A 24,141-nucleotide genomic window follows, 5' to 3' on the forward strand; every position below is an offset into this window, starting at 1 on the left:
CACACCTTCCCTCTACAAGAATTGCTTGCATAGTTCTCTTTTACTTTTGTCTTCTTTCTGCATTTTTAATGAATACTATTTTTATGGCTTTTATTTATTTATGTTACTGTATTTTCATTGCTCTGTTCTAAATTGTGTTGAAATTTAAAATAATAGGAAGTGATACATACATGTACTAACAATAACATTTGCATATAAAATATTTTAATGACAATAGTTTGAAAGGCATCAATAGATACCAAATACAGTATGTTTAATAAATTTCGTATATTCTGTGTCTTTCTATTTTATTATGAAATATTTCTGATCTATAATTTGCTCATATTAGAAGTAAAGTCAATTGAAAGGATCTGTCAGCCCTTTGAGGTAGTCCAGACAGGAAGCACAGACCACGAGTACTAACGCTACCTTTATTGTAAGGTTACAGCAGCAGAACCTTGCAAGTCTGAAAGCCCTTCTCCCCTCCTTTGCCTTTACTTTCCAGAGAACTAGGGAGAGCCCTTTCTGAGACACTGCCTCCACCCTGCTTCCTTCTGTGGGCTGAGATACCTCTTGTCTGACCATTGTCTAGGCTGCGGCTCTTCCTCCGCTTCCCAAGGTTATTCTCACAGCCCATTACAGGATGGATCAAGTATTACTGATTTCATCGTACTCAGTATTGCCGCAATACCACAACTAGATTCCATTTTTGTTAGTACTTCTTTGCATGGTTGATCCTAAAATAGGTAGATTTATTTGGAGATCATCCCAAGGTAAAATGTAGTCTTATGAAAGTACTGTAAAATCACTATAATCTATAACCACATTAAATTTTATCTTTCTTTAGGAGACGGAAACATCAGAGTTATTTCTGCCTGAAGATGATGACGATGATGATGAAGATGAAGATGAATCTCGCTCTTGGAGAAGATGAAACTTCAAGAGGAAGCATATAATTTTAGAATTGTTCGAACTAAAATTTTTAAAAAATATTTAAAGGAAATCCATGAGCCAAAAATCTGTTTGTTTTTTGTTTTTTTATATACAGTATACATTAAGATATCAAATGTGTTTGATATGTAAACTTAGCAAGTAAGTAGCTATGATCAGCCAAAGGCCCAGAGCTTCTACAAAGCTGTAAAGATGGTTGTGATTCTAAAAGGTGAAATATATCAGTCTTTCAAGCCCAACCTTTGTTCATTCTGATTTTAAAGTATGGATTTGTTTTATTAAATATCAATGACTTCATAGCTTTTATTAGCAATGTGGAATCTGAGATGAGAACAGTAAGTCAAATTCATGTATACATCAACATTGTCTAGAATTTGCTAATTCAGAATTCCTTTCATTGGGTGGCAGGCAGCTTAAGTAAATCTCAATTTAAAACAATCAGGAATTGCACATGTGTTTGTGAAAGAGCTATTTTTCCTATATTCTCCTATCCGAAATCTGGTGATTATCAGAATTATAGTGTAGGATTGCTCAGCTCATGTACAGTACAAACCAGTACTTGCTAGCATTGATGATAGCCACAACTTTTGTAGTGTTTTGCTCCCCCCCCCCATCTTTAAACATGGCCCATTCTAATTACCTTTAGGGTGCAGCTAACCAAACATTTCGGCTCTGCTTTCACATTTTAGTTCAGTGGAACATATCAGTCTTGAAACCTATTAAAAGAGACCAAGCAGAAATAATTTTTGAACAGTTGGTAATGTGAAATTAGTTGTTTTGAAAATGCCCTATCTCTAGAACTCATTTTGGGCCATTAATGGCTCCATTTTATTTTTTAAGGAAAAGCCAATACACTGTTCCAAGTAGTGTATTTTCTGCAGCCCACAGAACCGCAAATCAAAAACAATCTTGTTTTAAAGCAAGAGATACTAAGCCAGCACTTAGAATAATATGGTGAATTCAAGTTATAACACGTTACAAATTAAAGTTGAGTTGAAGAAAAAAGTAAAACACTGATTTAAGTATCTCTTATCCGCATGCTGATAAAAGTTTGTCTATTCCCTCTCCTTTTTTTTAAAGCACTGAATAGTTCATGGTATAGATTTGGTAGAGTTTATGTCACATTTTTTTTACTGCTAGGGCAATAGATCTTTGTAACCCAGGTCTCTTGCTGCTGTTAAACCTAAATACGTCCTTCAGTGGATCATTTTCCTTCCCTCCTAGTGCTTGTATGCTGTATCTCATAGCCAGTGGTGAGGAAATGTGGCTCTCCAGTACAACTCCCCAGGTAGCCCACTATTGGCCATGCTGATTGTGACCATAAGGACAGTAGTTAAAAAATATCTGAAGGGCCATAAATATCCCCATCCTAGCCATAGACAAGAGCAGCATGTTATGCAAGGAGCATATGATGTCCCTGCATTCAGAATGTTAAGATCGTTGAAGCAAGGCAAACATTACTGTATCAATTCCTGTGGTACCTCTGCACTCATTCATTCAAAAATTAATTATATCTTTCAGGTTTCTTAAATTCAGATTACCATAGTGAGTATTTAATTCCATTGAAGCATCAGAAATACTAAGTTGGGTTTCAAGTTAACTTGCTGCCAGAACTTAGTTTCTTTTCTTCCTCCCATTTTGGGAACTATGTCCGTCATGTATAAAATCACATCCCATTTAAATTCCATCCATAAGTGAGTAAGAGAATATGCTACCAACTCTTATTTTGCCCTTTAAAGGCCTTTGTGTTCTTGATTATTGCTACATTCCTACTAATGTTGAATCTCAGTGAATTAAGTTATAAGAAAAAAGCACGAATATTGCACACTCTTAACAGGCAAAGCCTTGCTTTTCTCCCATTGCCTGTGATATTTTTAGAATGCTTGTGGCTCAGTATGTGGCCATCACATATATTGACCTAGCAAGCAAAACGCTTGAATCTGGACAGTTAGTTAATAATAGAGGGAACAAAGGATTTATATATACATATATAGAGATACCTACATACCTACATACCTACATACATACATATATATATATATATATATAGAAATACATATATTGTACAGGGTTTTTTCTTAGAACTGTATAATTTTGTAAATATTTTTGCTTTTTGTGTACTAAAAACTACCAGCATCTAGATTTCCATGAGAATTCTTGTATTTTTGTATCTGGAAGATTACAGTTGATTGAATAAAGCTGTAAGAGAAATTTCCTTAGCTTTTGGAACAGTTAGACTGGATGGGATTCCTTTTCATATGGTTTTAAATAACCTTTTGTTAGCATGCTGTTCAGGACAGAATGAATATCCTTACTCAAAGTGTTGGCTTTTTTCATGGAAGAAATAGTGGCCAACAGAGGGGTTTATTTAATAAACTTTTTTCCCACCTTTGCTTTTTCCTCTTTTTTTTTTAAGAATATGTTGACGTACATAAATCCCCTAGTGACACCTTAAATGTAATTTCTCAGCCTAGAAGCACAAAACTGAGTTGTGCCCCTAAATTCATGTATTGAAAGCATACTATTGTGTTACTGAGAATGTAAGTAATGGGCAGCATCGTGGTAACTCACTTAAAACAAAATAGAAAACTAGTTCAAAGTGACCTTCATTTTGATGTAACTTTGGATCTCCCTGTGTTGTGTATTAGAACTTAGTATGAAACTCTTGTGTTACTGGGTGGGTAACTTCTGGTACCGCCTACTGTGAAATTGTCCCTTTCGTAGTCATAAGCCATAACAGAAAGCATAGTATAAATACACCTGCGAAGTACCTTGAAAACTAGAAATTCTAATAAAACTTTACTATACATATAATACCCCTTTCTAATGACTTAGCAATGTGTCACTCTGTTGACATTGAGAAGAATATAATGTAAATGTTCAGTGAATCATCCCCCTAAAGCTTTACGGATATTAATGCTACTACTATATAAACTGTCAGTTTAACTGTGGTGTATTTTTTTAAACCTTACATATAAAAATGCACAGCATCTGAAACTTTACAAAAAAAACATAATTGCCCACATACAGTGGAGATGCTTCAACGTTTTTAATAAAATCATGTGAAAAGGAATATTAAATTCCTCTCAATGTACAGTTACTTGTATTATAGTTTTTACAAGATTGTGAACTTGTGTAATAGTATATTAGGAGATATTGTTGGATTTCTAACTGTTTATACATTTGAATTCATACATGTAATGTTTGTTTTACTGATTACACTTTGAATTTCTAAGATGCATGTTGACTTTTTGCAATAAAGAGATAATATGGAATGGTTTAAAATTACAAAAAAAGAAGTTTGAACTGAAATTTGGAAAAGTAACCATTCCCCAAAAAAATTATACTCACAAAAAGAGCTGTATTGCTTGGTTTCTTAAAAAATGTGTACATCTGTGAATGTGCGCATATGGTGTGTGTGTGAGTGTATATGTATATGAATATGTGTTTATAAATTCTTGGATACATTCTGCCTTCATACCAATCTTAAAAAGCATATATTCTGTGTTCCAATGCTTGGAGTAGGTGATGGTAAAACTAAACATCCCATCAAAGAAACAAAATAGTTTCATGTCCATGACCAAAATCAATACTGTGTTTTTCACCCTACGTTAAACTTACTGATCTTCTAGTAGTACTGAAAATAAGTGATGGTGTCATCTTCTTAAATAAGCTATATAATGACACAAGAAGTTGAGTCTTAACAGTAGTTAACCAACTGAAGAATGCATAGTCCTGAAACAACATAGGGAAAACCTAGAGACTGACCCTTTTTGCGTTTTTAGAACTGGGGGTGGGGAGGGTATGTGGGTTCCTTGGGAGTTCACTATGTTCTCTATGATTAGCTGACCCAGAAAACATTTTCCTTCAGTAAGCCACCTTGTAAGTATCAGTACATTATGTCCCCAACACATTTCTTTAAAGTTACTGATTCCTAAATTAGGAATTTGGCATTTTGGAGTGCCCTGAGATAGGATTGTAGGTTGAGATACTTTAAATACTTCTGTTAAGTCCTAAGTTTGCTATAATTTGGTCCTTTACAAGGAAAATGGAGTTAATGCACTTACAAAAACAGTTCTGACCCACTGTCCAACATGGGTTTTATTTGATAAATTCGTTTTTCATCATATAAAAGAATTGTCTATCACTGAAGTAAATCTTTGAAGAGCTGGCTAGATTTTAAATTAGCCAACGATATATTTTAAATTGTCTGAAAAAGTGTTAACAACAAAAATGTTGAAGGTATGCAAACAAGAATGTCACAAGTCCCACCGTGGGCATGCATTTCAGATGTTCCAACACACTTTAGGCTGCTGCTAGTTAATGTTTTCCTGCAAGATGGAATCTTTATAAAGAAAGTCAAAATGGTAAGATTTTGTGGGAACTTTTTTTTCCCCTTTTGGTTGGGGAAAACAATGGCTCGGTGGTGGTTTGTCTATTTTGGCCCTAAAACATGTTATCTGTTCTATAATAAATGTGTAATGTTCATGTGAAGTAATTCCACGCTAAGAGTCTGTTACTCTACTGAACCAATGCTAGATTGATGCAAGATATATGTTCCTTGAACATGAATTTCTCATCCTGGCTCTGTATGGTTGTTTCAGTCCATGGAAAGAACTGAGCATGTGGATTTCATTAACTTATCCTACCTCCATGATTGAAGTCTGTGAACAAGCCATCTAGAATATTTATTCAGTTACTTATTTTTATCCTGCCTTTATTATTTTTATAAATAACTCAAGGCAGCGAACATACCTAATACTCCTTCTTCCTCCTATTTTAATGATCTACAGGTAGAAATGGCTCATTTACACTTGTTCTAATTGGTATTTAACAGATATGCTCTGAAAAACTGAAGAATAATAGTTGCTGTAGAACTCAAATTTGAAGCTTCTGCTTTATAAAGTCTATGCTATACACTTATTGCTTAGATGTTCCACTTTAGTCTGCATGTGAGACTACGTTTAGGGTTCTGCAAAGTACTGGCAATCGTGATAGTAAAACACTCTTCAAAGTGTGAAAGCAGCTGCATCCCTTGATAGCCTTGTAGCTACTTTGAAAGTTGTTCCTGGCTGTGCATGCACAAGCACATGTAGATAGTGGAGACAGCCTTTGAAGCAGTCTCAGGAGCCTTCTGAAGGATGTGCCTATTTTAAAGCATGGGGCTTATGCTAACATATTTTGTGAATCCATTCAAAAATGCTTTGCATAGCCTTACTAGATAGGCTGTGCCCCATACTGGAATTAATGGTGCTTTGGACTGTGACATCCTACCTAGGCTGCCATGGGCATGCTGTTGCCCACCAGAACTCTTGCTATTCACTGTAGACAACACATGATGGAGGCAGATTGACAAGCATAAGCATGATTAGAGGTGCTCATTTTGTTATTTTTGTATCTTCTACAGTAGATACAATATCAGCTATTACTAGAACACAGCAGGTAACCTTTGGGGGATGAGGCTTTATTTTGTCTATTTAGATCTAACATCAGAAATGCTAATTATCAAACATCAGTACAGTGGGATAGAAATGTTAACTTGGGCTTCACAAGTGACATAATACATAAAACCATTAAGTGGAAGATGTAAAACTATCTAGCTGCATCATATTAAAGGAATATACCTGGTGTGATAGAATGGAGCATGTAAATATCGTCTATCATCCTCTCACAAAATCTCCCAGGCATACAAGCTGTAACTGGAGGCAATAAACTCCAGGAATATAGTTTGGAGAGAAACAGATAAGGTTTTCACACCTAGAAAGGGTCTCTCACAGAGAGAGGGGAAAGTTGAAATAGGCTAGGAAGTTAACAGGAAGGAGAGAAATGGAGTGTAGAGGGCATAGAGAATCACCTTGAAGGACAGTGGGAAGATCCATTACCATGGCAACAATCAGACAAGCATGGCTTAAGCCCATTCCAAGAAACTAACTTGAGAAAATTCTTCAGACAGGCCCCTCCCTAATTCACACAAAGATAAAGAGAAGGAGGAAAGAAGCACATTCAGATTTGCAAGATTCTGTTACTATAGCCGTTCTAATAAAAATAGTTTTATGCCATTTGTTTCTTAATCTGATCTACTTTATAGAGGTGACATGAAGAGGCTGGCAATCCAAGTTGGATTTAGGCAGTCTCAGCTGCTGCAGAAATGGCAGGGCAATGGAAGACCACCAAAAAAGAGGTGGCAGAGTGGCCACTATGCATGGAGGAGATGATGTGATGGGAATCATGTCTGTCTGGGGCAGAGAGGGGAAAGAGAAGCCAAAGGACAAGAAAAAGAACATTATGCTAGTCACAATATGTTGTCAGTTAAGTTTTATCTGAAGCCCTTGATTAACTCTAATGGGAACTTAGTTATAACTGCATACCTGGCTACATTCTACAATGTACAGAAGCTTTACTATTGCAGTTGGGAGATAGCTGAACTTAGAATGGTAGAGAAATTGGACAATATAACAATTGACTGCATACCAATCTTTTCTGATAAGGGCAGGGCAGAGGGGAGAATGTATTTATCTGCCTTAACTAAATGCCACTTGCAGAGTTTCCAGCTGCAAAAGCCAAGCTCAGAAAAACCAAAACTTTACTATCTTGACATGTCACAATGTATTTTTTTTTAAATGAACTGCTTAACAAGATGGTCTTTATATGCTGTGTTATGTCTGGCCAATTCTGTGAACCACCAGGCACCCATCGGATACCCAGGATTATCTCCCCCCCACTTGGATATTTTCATCTGCATTTTGAATAGAATATGAGAGACTTGTAGATTTCAACAAAGGAATGTTTAGATACTTGGTCTTCTACCTACACACAACCTGAAACCTAGTAAAAGCTGATCTGAAGAACTTCCAGCTCTAGATACTTGTGAGCAGCTTATGTTACTCCATTGTTTATCTCACCTTCTACTGTAGTCTATGCCTAATTATCAACCATGCACATTTCTGGGTGCTTCTACAGAACACTCTTTCTTTTAAAAGACCTCCTACTCAGGGGTGGGAGGGGCAATTCATTTTCTGTTTCTCTTAAGCTATAGTGTATTTTGGCATTTTCAGTTGAAAGGGCCATTTTTAATATTGGGATTCTAAACTGGTTCCACAATGGTGATGGTGGAGAGCACTAGGAGAAATGGTGCTTTTTGAATCTTTTATGTAGGATCTGCCATTAAGTGAAGTGAGGCAGATGGTTCAGAGTCCTAGAAAGAGACAGGAAATAGTTCACTTATGATTATTGCCAAGGAACAGGAGGAGGAGAGTTGGATTTTTTGCCTTCAGTATCAACAAAGCTTGGTTTGCAGTAGCTGCTGAGAATCCTTATTAGGAAAGGGGGATATCAGTCATTGGTTAGCCAGAGGCAACAAAATGACTCTTGTTAGATTATTGAAATCAGTGTTTCTCAACCTCGGCAACTTTAAGATGTATGGACCAACTCTCAGAATTCATAACTGTGGCAGTTATGGGGCAGGGCCTTATCACTAGAGGCACACAATTGCCTGCGGGAGAAAGAATATGGAGAGCACACAGGAGAAGCTAAACTGTGACCTACCAGTGCTCCTTTGGGCATTTTAGCCCTTGGGCGTTCTTCTCTATGGAGCAGGAGAAAAGGTGACTATACTGTATCCCTCAGTTTCAGGCCAGTGCAACATAACCCATCTATTTGACCTGGCTTCTGCTAAGGAAGCAGCAATGTTGGAGATAATCTGATACACTAAGGTCAAGGTCAGCAAACACTGAACCAGAGAGGAGCAGGCTTTAGCAGTATCTCTTCTCCACTAAATGTAGCCCTTTGAACTGATTGACAGTGGACAAAAGTTTAGGAGAAAGGACACATGCCCTTGTTGTCAATGCAGCTGAGCTTCCTTGTCCCAAACTAGTCATTTTTCACCGATTAACAGGCTCACCATGTACTCATGTCTGGGCATCATTCAAATACACACCCTGCTGGAAATAGTGTAGCACAGGTGGACCGTCTATCTTCAGAAGCAAAAGTCTCCCTTGGCTACATTTGCAGAGGGATCTGCGTGTATTAGTATTTATGTGCACCTGTATTTCCTGATCCAAATTGCCAGGTATTAACTGGTGCTCTCACAATTAGTGGCACTGCCAAGCAGTAAGACTCTCAGTGTGGTGAGACAAGGCAGAGAGTTTTTAGAGCCAGTCCTTTGGGCAACCTGGAAATGCCTCCTCTCTGCCTACCTAAGCATCAGCAAACCAGGGGACCGGTGCCACAACCTGAGGGTGAACTGGTGGGAATATACATCAGACAGGGTTGTTTTCTGGTAAATTTCCTGCCTGAAACAAGTACTGCTGCAAAAAAAAAAAAAAAAATCTCATAACAGACTGCTGGCTGGGGAATTCTGGGAGTTGAAGTTCACACATCTTCAAGTGGCCAAGGTTGAGAAATACTGTTCTAAAGCAAGCAAATGGAGCTTAAAGAAGGAAAACAGCACATTTCCCATTTGCTGTTTTGCCTGTGAAGTGCGATTCATTCTGTCCAAGCCAGGTTTAAAGTGGGGTTGGGGACTGAGAGCAGGTGAGGAAAAAAATGGCTCTCAGCCTGAGATACTAGAAATATTATTCAGTATATGCAACTCTGGCCAAACAGAGCAATGGTCTGTCTGGGAATATTTCTTTTTCCTAAATATAAGATTTAAAGTAAAATTAATAATTGGTACACATCTTTCTTTTTGTTTGATTGATCTTAATCTTCTTTGTGACGATTAAGTAGCCAAAATACTGATAATGAATCTGTAAGTGGCCTCTGCCCTCTGTTATGTGTGCAGTATATCCCCTAGTCTGTCAGTAGAAAAAATTGTAATGGGAATTATAATCTGCTTCAACACAGCCTTCTTTTTGAGCTGGGTTGCAGATTTTCAATTGCTAGAGTTAATGAGAAAATCCAGAGTTTTGGGGATGTCTTTGTAAAATCAGATGAGGTCACCTACTACCTTCGCCTCCCATTCAACTGCCTAAAGATCTAGTAGCTTTAGATGCACAGCTTAATTCCACACTCCAGTCCTGCAGCCATTCCACACTTGTCCTTTTGATTTAAATAGGGACTGTGCTAGTACCTGTTGCAGCTTGCAGTCACTGCACAGAGGTTGTTAATTTCACTTTACTATATACTGTACGTTTGACTGAACGAAATTTTTAAGAAGTTGCTTTGCAATTACCAAATCTCTCCTGGGGAGGGCACAATTTTCCATACTATGCCTGAGGTAGCAGTCAGTGTGCCAGCTCAAAAGCCCTTGCTGCTTTGATTCTGAGCATAGTGGGGGGAAGGAACGGCAGAACTTTCAATGTGATGAATTTGATAAAGAATAAAGTCCTCCAATAGCACATGTTGTAATAAGTGTAATATTCAGGTTTAAAAGGTGTCTAAATAACATACATTTTGTTGTTGTTAGTTGCTGTCAAGTTGTTTATGACTTATGGCGATGCTACGTATAACAGAATGAAATGCTGTTCGGTCTTGCGCCATGTGCCTGACTGTTCCAATGTCTGCATCCATTGTTGCAGTAATTGTATCAATCCATCGCATTGAAGGCCTTCCTCTTTTCCGCTGGCCCTCGACTTTACCAAACATGATGTCCTTTTCAAGCGATCGGTCTTTCCTGATGATGTGCCCAAAGTATGAGAGTCTAAGCCTAGTTAGCTTCGCCTCTAGGGAACGTTCTGGTTGTATTTCTTCTAAAACTGATTTGTTTGCTCTTCTGGCAGTCCATGGTATTTTCAGTAATCTTCGCCAAACATACATTTATTGCATCAAAAAGACCACCATACAAAATTCCTTAAAGAAATATAACCTTAATTTCAGATTTACTACTCTGGCAAAATGGGATGTGCAAGCTTTAGCGATCTCTAGAAAATCAGACCAGGTGACTGACACAAGTTTTTTAATCTAATTTTTGGGTGAGATTAGGGGTTTGAAGAATTCTAGAGGACTCTAAAGATTATTCACATGAATGGTATAGAAAAGTCTAAACAAGGTATTGCCCCAATGTGAATTAGGTTATAATCTGAATACCCTGACTGAGTGTCAGTACACTGCACTTACCTCCAAATTGGTAGGATGTGGAGAAAAATATGTTAGTTTTTAAAACAGTCACTAGATCAGAAATCCTAGCTGGCATAGAATACTGGGAGCATGCTTGGGGTAAATCTGGATGTTGACATTGGTGTGCCAAAATGGACTAGTACTGTCCTTATTATTAGCAGGAAATGCTGCCTGTAGCATAGGGTGGAGAATAATAAGTTTGATGGAAACTTGCAGGAACCATTGCCTAACAAAAGGAACTGAAACAAGTCCACAGCAATGAGATAATATTTGGAAGCAGCTCAGACAGACACCTCCCTAATTCACTGAGGTATAAGAAGGGGGGGAAAGGGAGGTACAGCACAATCAGACTTGCAAGATTCTGTTGTTGTAGCCAATCTCAATAAATGTAGTTTTAGCCTTCCTGTGGAGTTGATTTCCCAGTCTGGTCTACCTAGAGGGGCTGACACATAGATATGACCGAGCCTGGTAGTCTACAGGTAGTCCTCAACCTATGACCATTCATTCAGCAACCAAAGTTATGATGGTGCTGAATGAATGGTGGTTACAACCAGTCCTCGTTGTTTCAACTGTCCCACAAAAAAGCAAGAGCAAATAGGTGAATGTACACATCTCAGTAGAATGTTGATTAAAGAAAGGGAAATTGAGGGAGAAATGTTTAGACATGAAAATGCTGGCAGAAAGATAATATCTCTTGTGATCTGTTATGAGGAATGAAAGTTGGTCAAAAGAAGCAAGAATAATGGTATATAAGAATATGCTTCTGCCCACTTTGTCTATGGTTATATCAGGAGAAATATAAAAGGAAATTGAATGCAGTAGGAATTGGATACTTAAAAATATGTGTTGTAAAAGAAGAGATAAGGTCAGGAATGAATGAGTAATAAATGTGAATTGAATACAAAAGTGAGTGATCTATATGAAAAAAAAAGTAATTTGAGTTGGTTTGGTCCTATAGAGTAAATGAATTGCAAAGAAATATATAAAGGATGAGTGAAGGTATTGTAAGTAAGGGGAAAATTGAGGAAGTTGGGGTTGGATGTAACTGATGAGATTATCCCCCCCTCAAAAAAGAGGTGAGAAATTGCAAGATCAAAAGGCAATGTATTAAGAAGTAATTTTGATGGAAGTAATTGTTTACAAGAATAAACAGATATGGAGAGCTATAGTGAATGGTGTTGGTATAAGCTAGATTTAGCAACATTTCCTTTTCCTTTCTCATGCCTTTAACTTCTTTGACTATTACTTACTTCTTGACTTACTAATACTCCTTTTCTGCATGTTGTATAATGCTGTTTACCCTGAAAGGGGATCACATTGTATTGTGGAGCAGTTAGGAAAACCACTGAAGAGCTGTGCCTCAGCATGCTAGAGTGTTACTCCTAGCAGGCCACTTCATCTCTGTCTGTCAGGCTTAACTTCATCCATCTTCATCTGCAAGTTGAATCTGAGCTCCAGTCCCCTGAGAGGAGTGGGAAACACAAAGCAAATCCCTTTTATTGGAAGCCAGACAGAATGGTTTTTATGTTAATCTGCAGATAAACATATTTAAAAGCAATATCTGTTCTGACCCTAGCAATGTTCACTCAAGAAATGTGATACTTTTCATAATATTTTGGCAGTTTTATTTTATTTCCAATATAAACTTTAATGTGTCTTTCCAGCCGCCAGGCAGATTATGATGATCTTTCATTTTTTCGATGTTGCCTATACTTGTTTAAATTATTTCTTCAGCCACTCTTTTCTTTTAACCATACTGGAAAATGAAAATGTGTTACATTTATTGAAGCTATTGTGGATTTTCAATTTGTGTGGTTGTAGCATTACTGGATGGATAGAAAAGGCTGATCTAGCAGATTGAGCTGGACCGCTTTGACACAGCATACATAACGCAGGACCACTTCCACACTCTCCGTATCAGTAGACAACTGCTTCAGTGATGGCTTTGCATTTTCTTTTCTTTTGAACCTTCTGTTCGTGACACACTGGGCAGTTCTGCCTATGTAGATGGGTCATTTATAGGTCATTTAGCTAGAACATTAGCTATTTGTGGGTATACCTGCATACCAATTAATAAAGGGTTATTGTGGTCTGCTAGAATCTGTCATAGTGGGATTCTTCACCTTACATGATCTTCATCAATATTAATTTTGGTTGAAAAGCATATTGAGTTCACTGGCTCTACTTGAGTACATCACTGCAACACGTTGGTCACCAAAAATGTGGAAAGGGGGTGCATATCCTAATTTAATCTTTAACTATTCTTCCCGAGGTAGTGATGCTAACCAATGAAAATGTCATCCCAGGTCAGGTATACCTTCATGTGACTTTTCCCCCTGCTCCATTCCCCAGAAGACTGACTTCAGAGAACAAATCTGATGTAACCTGTCATAAGACCTGTCTTTGTTGCTGGCCTTTGGAAGAATTAAGTCATTCATTTGACTTCCAATCTTAATTAGCATAAGCCAATTAAGATTTTTTCTCCTCTCATATACACCTTCAGTTAGACCAAGAACGTGGCTGATCATTACATAATAAAATTTCTCCCTGAGGAAGAAGCAGTTAAGTGGAGAATTCCATCCTTTGAAGGGTTGTTATTTAGCCAAATGTGTTTACATCCACATTACAGATCTCACCTCTCATGTACATTAGGAGATTCAGGGTTAAGGGGGCTAAAGCATGCATCTCCAAATAAGATTTTTGTATGGACAAGTAAGCCCAGTGTAGGACTCCTGAAGTCTTTGCCAGATTGTAGGACAATCTTCTTAAATCCCCTTGGGACTTGTCTTGACCTCTTCCATGAGTTGGGGCCTCTATAAAAGGCTTTATTAAAAAAAACAAAAAAAACACATTATCTCATGAGTGCCCACTTGGTCTTTAAATGCCTCAGAAGATGCCTCCCTGTTGGTGAAGCCAATTTAGTGGCCTGCTAGAACCACTGAAATGGAGCAGAGCTTATAACACAGCTGAGAAGCTGGCTCAGAAAAAGAAAATTATTCTAGATAGCTTCAATGAGCATGCCAGAGAAACACAGATTATTGCTCTTACACATTCAGCCCTCCCAAGCACAAAGAATCACATGCTTAGACATATTAGGTTAAGAAGTAAGAAGAATCTTACTGACTTTATTCTTTGTTGTTCTGTTACATCTATCTTGGTGGAAAAGATGAAGTTCCTTTGTTCTTCTTTTCTTTCTAAATACTTAGTTGCCCTAATCTCTGCCAAGAGCTGCATGAAAGAAAGGAGCAGAATCCTTCATCAAGGCCCGAGCACATGGCCCTGATGAAGAGAGCAGCATCCATGCTGCCTGCTTGATCGGTGGAAGGAGGAGGAAGAGAGAGAGAGGAAGTGGGAGTGGCAACAAACAGCTTCCTCAGAGTTACATTGCGGGACAACTCAATTTACATGCTAATTCACATGCTAATGAGGCATGCTGGATTTGCCAGGACTTCCAACAGTTGGGAGGGGAGGGACAGGATCCCATTCCTATCAGGCAGTCCTTGCTTCATATCTCTTCCTCCATCCTTCCATCATTATTAAAGCAGACATAGGGCATTAAACTGATTTGTTGATTACTTGATTTTAATCTGGTGAGGGTTGTAGCTTATTGCTTATCTATACAACTCTTTTTTATTATGTTTAAGTTGTTGCATTTTAAGGTTTTGATTATAAGTGTATTGTTTTATTTGTATCTTACTGTCAACTGAACTTGAGTGCCCCTTCTGTTGAAAGGGTTCAATAAAAAATGGAGACCAGTTTGGTCTAGTGGTTATAGCAACAGGCTAGAAACCAGGAGACTGAGAGTTCTAGTCCCACCTGAGGTATGAAAGCCGGCTGGATGACTTTGGGCAAGTCCCTCTCTCTCAGCCCAACTCACCTCACAGGGTTGTTGTTGTGGGGAAAATAGGAGGAGGAAGGAGTATTAGGTATGTTCACCTCCTTGAGTTAGTTATAAAAATAATAAAGGCGGGATAGAAAATAAATAAATTAAAATAAATTAAAAAATGCAATCAGTTAATTATCCCTGCCTTACATTCCCAAGATTCTAGTAAATCCAAAAGAAAAGTAGGTCCCCCAGGACAGAGGTAAATCTTATTGATCTAGAAAATCTCCAAAGTTCTTCTGAAATAGACAAGCCCAGGGAAACTGAGACAGGAAAAATGTCTTTCCAACAAGTTTGTTTGTTTGTTTGTAAGTTTATTATTTATTTTATTTTTAAGTTTGCTTGTCATTGCTGGTCTTTCCACTGACAAAACTTCCTAATATGAATTTCCCAGAGTTCCCCAAATATGGTTTGAAAAGGACAGTGTCAAATACTTTGAGGCAATCTGTAGTGGTTTTCTGAATGTTATATTCCACTCTGGATGAAAAAGTAAAATAGTCTTATGCTAGTTAATATTGACATCCTACATTGTAATTAATATTGATATAATATCTCTTTTTTATCCTCAACATTAAGTTATCTAAACATTACAGGGTTAATCTTCCATCAATACTGTACAAATATCACTGTATCAAAAAAATATAATGTATTCAAATTTACAGCATAATAATTCAAAAAAGAAAAAAAAAGAAAAGTACAACTCCATCATCTCAAAGTTTAGATATGTCTTTCTTGTTCTGATCCTGCAAATGAGATGTGTAAAGCTATCATACCACATAACCATTTATTTTAGATAATTGTAATTTGATACTCCTAGTCTTTGTGATTTATTTAAATGGTAATAAATTATATATGTCTGGCACCTTAGTAATTCATATAAAAATTTTTGGTGTGATCTCTGGTGGCTAAAAAAAATGTCAAACAACAATCCTATCCATTTCTTTGATTCATATTTTAAAGTGACTTTGGGTAATGCATCAGACAGAGATAGAATATTTTTAAAAAAATAGGTTTTAAATATTTGAAATCTGTCTAATAAATATAGAGGTTTTACATTCCTCTTTATTCATTGTTCTACTTAAGCTATTCTTTACATTCAAAAGAGTAACACCATTTTTTCTTTGTCCTCCTTCCTTCCGTCCAATTTTTTGTTACACTTTCATCCCAACTTTTCATTCTACACTTCACTGCAGCATATAGCTACTGTGATTTTGATTTTCAAAACCAAGGGCAAATTAAACACAGCAGAACAACAAAACTTCTTCATTGTTTTATGGTATCTATTTATCTTGAGAGAACACCTTGTTTATAGAGAACATAAAAACGGAACCCAACTGCCTACTTTAGTTAGAGAGGTATGGATCAATGTTAACCTGGTCTGTATGAATGACATATTTCACCCAATCTCTCAGCTATTTTTCTTTTTTTTTAAGTGCATGGAAATTCCATGGATGGATGGATGGATGGATGGATGGATGGATGGATGGATATCTTTTGTGCAAATTATTTTTGCAAACAATCACAATTGTTTTTGTGTGAAACTTTAACAGATACAATTTTTAAAATAAATATCTGAAATGTGCTGCTTTTGTATGCAGCTTTTCCAAACATCTTGTATGAAGTTTCCTTTCAAGGAAATTGGATACCATCATATTCTACTTAACTGTGGCTTATTGTGTCCCCTTTGAAGGATTCCTTCCCAGAAAACAAATGTAAATCACCGGGTGTGCCAAAATCCCTGCCCAGGTCCATATCAGGGTGAAAGACCCAATGCAAAACACTGATAGATTTTCAAGCCCAAAGACAGAGCACATCTGAAGAACAGGTCTTCTCTGAAGTCAGGCTTAATGATAGGCAGCTGGAGCTTGCCAGACTCAAAAGATTCCCTCTTCCTCCTGCAGGAGTGAGAGTGGTACCTTTTCTTGACCAGCCCCAGCAGCAAGGAAAGTTAGAAGAAACTCACAAGACATTCTCTCACAGAACAGCTGAGTAACATCAAACCACCTGAATGAGGAAAGAGTCTGTTAAGCGTCAAGTGGATATAGCTGATACCTGATGAATTGCTCAGTATGAGAAACCAAGGAAGATGGGTGGGTCAAAAGAGAGGAGAAATTAAGGCATTCTTTGGAGGGCATGAAAAACATCTTCTTTTTTTTTGGATGAAGGGCTTCCTGTTATTTCCTTTGTATGTGAACATACATGCACTTGGGCTTTAAAATTTAAACATTTTTAAAATCCTTGCTCACTTGGTTAGTAGTGGCTGCAGTCTGAAGCTAGATGTTCCCTTCTCATTTCTCCTGCAAGGCTTCCAGCAGCTTTTAATAGAAATGTTGCTGAAATACTGCTTATAGTGTTCTTCTTTATATGAATATTCAAACAATTGTTGTTTTTATTGCTTTTATACAATGTTGTTACTTTTATGTGGACAAGATTTGGGGGAATCACCTTTTGAACTAAATGATGTGAATTGAAGACTGCCTGGTCAATAGTGTCAGCAAATAGTGCACAGAGAGCTGAGAGCACAGACTATCATCTTCTGCTCCACTAGGCTGCATGTTAAAATACCTGCCTCTCCTGAATATTGACTGCTTCCCAAAAAGTTCTGGCATCATTTTAATCTTTTCTGCAAGTTGTTTCAAGGTTGAAATATGAAACCTTGCAAAGCAATGTGATTCTGCATTCTGAAGCATTACATCAGAGTAAGACCAGTGAAAAGGAAGAGTTGCTATAAAAAAAATTGTGTCATGCTGAGGAGCACATAATCTTTCAATAATGTTTTTAAAATACTATTTTTTAAAAAATATAATAGTACTTGAAAAAACATTATTGAAAGATTTATGTATGAGGTCCCAGTTGTGTGAAGGGCCCTGTTTCCTTGTTGTACTGACACTGTTGATTGCAATATCTCTTGGCTGTTACTTGTATTTAATTTCCTTTTGTTTTTATGATTGTTCACCACCCAGAGTCACTGGTTTGAGATGGGCAGCTATACAAATTGAAATAAATAAATGAATGTTCCTCAGCATTATCTATCTATCTATCTACAGTATCTATCTATCTATCTATCTATCTATCTATCTATCTATCCATACACACACACACACACATACACTGCATATAATGTGTGTGTGTGTGTGTGTATTTAGAGATGGAGATATAGGAGAACAATCATCTTCACCCAAATATTTTCCACAATATTTTGAATTATCGTATGGAGCATCTGCACTAAAACAATCTTTGAAAGGATTCTATACTATGGATTCTATACTATGAAACACAGCAAACTGTCCTACAATGTTCAGCTCTCTGCCATTAGTATAAGCAGTGGCAACAATCCATTCTAGTTATATATGTGATTTTGAGAAAACTACTACTAAGCCTTCCAGTTACAACTTAGCTCAGAATAATTCATTGTTTTGTTTTTGTCCTGTTCTTGAGCACAAGTCAACCACACCATGAGACAAAGTCAGGCAACTGCTCAGATGTCAGCTGTCGGAGGGCAGAAGAAATAGCCTTTCCTGTTCTTTCTGAGCTCCAGATACTCACCTTTCTTACAGGATGATGCTTGATCTTATGGAGGATGATCCTATCCCCCTGCCAGTCTTAAGGTAAAATTAAGCTGCCAGTCTTGTTGGCTTTTGTAGAGGTAAGGGACTGCCATCTTTGCCTCAAGCCTAACTGAATTTTTGTCAGTAGAAATATGCTGCCTTGTAATGACCTGACAACACTGAGCATTTAACAGTCTGTTGAAAAACTGAATTTCCTCACAATGTCAAATCTACCATACTTGACGAGAAAATGTTTTCTAACTCTGTCAGAATGCAACTAAAGGCTTAATTGGCCACATCGTTTAAGGAAGGCAGCCTGAAACTAAGGGAATAGAAAGGAAGTAAAAGAAAAAAGAGGCAGATAATGTGGAACAGATGAAAAAGAAGAAGAAAAGGGTAACGTGCAATGCTTCAGATTTGATTTGGAAGAGGTGCTTCAGATTGCACAAGAGCACGAATGCACACTTCTGTCACACATTAAAGCAATCACATTATTTTTTCAGAATCCTGCTGCTGCTGCTGTGACAGAGGTGCTTCTACTGCAACCATGACACCCTGGAAATAGATGCAGCTGATTTAATGAGTCATGTGCAGGTACTGTGCTCATGCTCCTGGGCATTCTGAAGCATCCCTTCCCAAATGAATCTTCAGTGCTGCACAGCCCTAAAAACTAGTACATATAAAAGAAAAGAAAAGTTATTTGGACAACCTGAATGACAAGTCAAGCATTTATTCTATCATTAAGCATGGAGAAGTTTTGTTAATATAGCTATAAAAAAGAAACACGATGCTGTCTTCTATCTGTTCTGCTCCCATGGCAAATATGTGAAACCCATTTAACAGGCAGTTTAATTCATACCATTCCAGTGTTCTTTTTCCCAGTTCATAATCAGTGTATGGTGTTATAGCAAGGACAAACTAAAAGACTAGTAGATACAGTAGAAATGAAGAAATGAAAATCCAAGGGATTTCAAAACAGATGCTAGTTTCTGAGAATGAGGAAAGGATAGAGAATAATGAGGAATGGCAAGGTAAGAGCTCTGTGGTACCTGGTGGTCACTTCTTCTAAAGGAGGATTCTCAAGATGGCTGGTCTCTGCAGAGTGCTCTGGCATCTCTTTGGACCAGGTGGCACCAAGAGGATTTAAATGGCTATGAAGTGAATGATTACAGACATTGACATGAAGGGGGTGATTGATGGTAGCATGGGAGGATGCCAGAGTGATATGGAGAATGGCACAACGCATTTGGGGCAGCATGTTGTTCATACAATTTGTTTATACAATTAAATAAAGTTTTAATTGTTCATGATTCACCTGTACTTTCAATAAACCAGAGCTGAATAGTAATATCACCAATTATACTATATGCTATGAGAAAAAAGAACAGGTAAGACATCAATATGCGAACAAACCTCAATACATAAATTCAAATTGTATCAGTTTAAGGATGGTAGTGGTAGGAGCTCAAAAGGATATTTATCTCCAAAATAAACTTGGATAAAATTATGCCATTTCTGTGCAAAGAAACTTAGTCTCAGCACTGGGACCTAAGATAAAAAATGTGGACAAAAATACCTATGGATCACCCCCCCAATAAGTCCAAAGGGATTGAATTTGGGGAATGCTTTGAAGATTTTCCCATATGCAGTTTCTGTTATAATCCATGAGCATCCTATACCTGTCTAGTTGCCCTGTTCAAGGCCACAGGATCTAACACCTCCCTGCTTCCTTCCTCAAATGCTAAGAAACTCCCCATACAACAGAATACAGTACATCTGGTAGGTGATAAACAGTGCAAAACATTGAGAGATATTTGAAAGAGGATGACACACAGAGCTTTTTAAAAATACCACGGAATGCATGAGAGGGAGCTTTGAGGCACTGGTGGGAATTTAGCTGCTGCACGAGAAGGAGCTTGCCAGTTACGAGTCCCCCCAGATCGTGACCCTTAGGAAAATGTAGTCAAATGGCACAGGAAGCTCCAGCTTTTCAGTGCTGATCCTAGACATGGGATTACCACAAGCATGTGAGTGGCACCACATCTCATCTTGGTGAGTGAACAACTGCTGATTGTCCTCCTACCTCTGACACACCATTGCACAATGACTATCTTTGGCTTTTAAAATTAATGTAAGGTCCTATGAAGTAAATGTAAAGGGGTGTTTATAATTTCAAGTGACCAAGGGACCTCCTTTTTACCTTTTGATTGGAGCATTTTAACATCAAATTTTAATGAAGGTTTCAGGAAGCATTACTTTAAAAAACATGCAAAACTAGCACTAAGGGTATGCACATGTATAAGAGCTCCTGGCCAATGCATGGAAGCTTTACTATGGATGTGGGACAGAAGAAACAAGAGGAATGTAGGACGCAATCATACTGCATGCTCCTTCTGTTAGTAAACACTCTGAGCATTCCCAAAGAAGAAACAGAGTAACCAAATATGCCAAAGACATAATTAATGTTTTTTTTTTATGAAATGTGACTCAAAAAAAATATTGATTTCAGTTAACTCCTGATTGGATCCTATTACATGAACACCTCTAGTAGTGTTTTATATTGTCCTAAAAGGCTTAGGACATACCAGTCAGAAAACTAGAAGACAGTGTCATTGTTTGTCCCTGACAAGAATAAGTACAACCATTTATAATTAAATGCAGTGTTAACTATCTACAGTTCTATCGATAGATCTAGCAATATCCAGGTATAGAACTTTATAGAACTTTATTTGTTTATTTATTTATTTAATATCCCACCTTTATCATTTTTATAAATAACTCAAGGCAGTGAACATACCAAATACTCCTTTCTCCTCCTATTGTCCCTACAACAACAACCCGGTGAGGTAAGTTGGGCTGAGAGAAAGTGACTGGCCCAAGGTCACCCAGCTTTAAGAAGAAAAGCAATCATTAATATATAAATAGAATTTTTGCCTAATCAAATTGCTGGTAAATACAGGACAGAGGTCAAATACTTTCATATTTCCAAGCAATGCCTTTAGAAATATCCGGTTGGTTTTACTGATACAATAAAAATTAGTAGGTCGTTAATAAGTAATGTCATAGCAGTTAGCAGCACCTAACCAATTGTGGCTGATTTTTAAAAAGCTAGCAGAATCAAACCTGATTAGTATTTAGATAGGAGACTACCAGGAAATCCCACAGTTGTCAACAAAACTAAGAAGTATAAAAAATATCCTAAAAAAAAGCAATGTCAACCCATTTCCACATTGTTGCCAAGAAAAGTGCATAGGTGTATCCATTAATCATCAGGACTTAAGCATGACTCCAGAGAGGCATTACTTTAATAAATAATGGTTTCTTCTCAATACTTCTCTTAAAAAAGACAACATTATTTCTTATATTGCATTTGAGGTATACTTATAATGTCTAGGACAGAAGACATTATAACATGACAGCAACAGCTGATAATCACTTATTCACCTACTTCTTTATTATACAATTGGGAGAGGGTTTTTACCAAAAACTATGCCTTGTATACAACATTCATGTGATAGGAAAGTATAAAAATGGCTTATGGAAGTCATATACTGTATATTACAAATATTATAAAATGGGCACTTGGTGGGTTTCCAGAAGTTGCTAGACTACTTCTTCCCATTGTCCCTGACTGTTGACTATGCTGGCTGGGTTTGATGAGAGTTTGAGTATAAAAACATTGGGAGGACTAGTGGACCCTCACCAAACAGATTACTGCTAGGTAAAACCAGACTAGACATTTTATATGGGTATCAGCCTGGACGCAAGAAGGGCAAATGCTGAAACACACATTATGTGATTGCAACATAAACTCCACTCCTTTTTGTACTTTTGTCATGATGTTACACACAGGTACTAATATCCCATTACACATACACAGAAATGTGGCATTTGGTTTGGAATTAACTATGGTATCAGAATTAGGAATCTAACTATTTCATATTGGATTACCTATTCATACACAGAATTAAACAATTATGAAGATACTAGAGTTTTCTTTCTGGGAAATCTTCTTGACTATCCCAAACGGATATTTAAGAAGAGTCACTCTGGCCACAGAGTCTCTAGCTACACCATTGGACAATCACATTTATAGACCATCTGCCAAGTCAAGTGAGGGTGGGTTTGAAAAAGCATCTGGAAAGGTGTTATATAATTCATGGATATCCATTTATTTGGCATCCCTTTGATGTTCTAAACAATGGTTCACTATATCTAATAATTGTATTCTTTTTCCTGATTTTTCCTGCCCATTTTCTCAAGAGGAGTACTCCAATTGGATGATAATCTGTATTAGCTGGCTCTAGGTTTTCAGAAATGTTCCCAGAACTCAGACCTGGCCATTTTCCATGCATTTTTCTCTCTACCAGACTAGGAAGTTTCATCACATGCAGGGAGCTTGGCCAGGTAGCCCCTGTAACTTAGCAACTTTCCTTTTGCTTTGTTAAATTAGGCTGTTCAATCTCCTTAATGAATAAGAGAATTAAGCCAGGTAATTGATGCTTGACTATTTAGCTGATGAATAATTGACAGTCTGGGTAACATTAGACATTTTCTCAATCAGATTGTACAATGGAATAGCAATGTCATCTCTCAAACAGAATTTCTCTCCATTTTCTAATGTCAGGAAAATCTGCTTTTCAAATCAAAGGTAAAAGACATGCTGTAATAACTTTAACGTACTTCAAGAGAAACTTGTGTTTGGGACTGCAACCCCATTTATTTGGATATTCAGGAGTGTGTTCTCAAAGTATATGGTATAGGAATTACTTTTGTGCAAGCAAAAACAGGATTTAACTTTACAAGTCAATATATTTATCCAAAATTAATGATAAAAAATATAATACTCTTTCACTGTGTGAAAGTACTAATCATTAATGCCCTCTGAAAGAAGGAAGGAAGGAAGCAGTCCACCTGCAAAGGTATGGAATATTTACTGTAGTTAACTAAATTCTTTTGATTAGGAAGGATGCTACTGTCAGTGTTTACTTTCATGCACTAAAAGAGAGAGATAGAATTTGGGTACTCTTACTGGGTTGCTTCATTCAGGGCTACTAGACTGCAGATATTTCAAAAAGAGGTGTGAGCAACAACATGGAACAACTGAGATGGGAGAAAATCTATTACAAGATTTTTTTTAAAAGTTGAATGTTTACATTGAGAAAGGAACGATTATACTGACATATAGAATTGCCAAGGATTTACTGTGTCTAAAGAGAAGAGGAAAGTGCCATCAATAGCACTTAGCCATGTTTATATCTTGTTTTGTTTCAGAAATGTTGACAATAAAAACATTGGAGCACAATATTGATTTTGTTATTAGGGTCTTTGTCAATACAGATATGAAACCCAACTATATTCAAAATAATAATTCCTTGCCTTACCTCCTTTCCACATGTTATTGAAGCTAGGCTTCTAGAGATGTGGAACAGTTCTCTAATTCAGAATGTTTTCAGTTTGAAACAGGCATTTCTGACCTTCTGAGTTTAAAACAGGCCAATCTGACCCCTGAACACCAGTTTTAGATTTGAAAATGAGCTGTTTTGCACACAAAGAACTTCTGGAAAGGTCAGAGAAGTTTCAGACTTGAAACAACTACTTCAAATTCAAATCATTTCATCCTGCCTTACTGCTCAAATAAATAAAACAAAAAGGTACTCCACAAGTAAAGCACAAATCCAAATAATAGCAGCCCTCAAAATACATTCTCTCTCTCCCTCTCCC

At 37.2% G+C, this 24,141-nt stretch overlaps 1 protein-coding gene across 1 annotated transcript in view; it reads left to right on the forward strand.

Moving 5' to 3' along the window:
* Positions 1-4,286, forward strand: part of RBM27 (RNA binding motif protein 27) — a 45,370-nt gene extending 41,084 nt beyond the window's left edge. The window contains exon 21 of the mRNA XM_063292365.1: positions 827-4,286. Coding sequence (XP_063148435.1) covers positions 827-913 — 87 coding nt within the window. The 3' untranslated portion in view covers positions 914-4,286. The remainder of the gene's footprint in view (positions 1-826) is intronic.
* The last annotated feature ends 19,855 nt before the right edge of the window (positions 4,287-24,141 follow it).

The sequence above is a fragment of the Candoia aspera genome, chromosome 2 (genome assembly GCF_035149785.1).
Source record: "Candoia aspera isolate rCanAsp1 chromosome 2, rCanAsp1.hap2, whole genome shotgun sequence".
Classification (NCBI taxonomy): Eukaryota; Metazoa; Chordata; class Lepidosauria; order Squamata; family Boidae; genus Candoia; species Candoia aspera.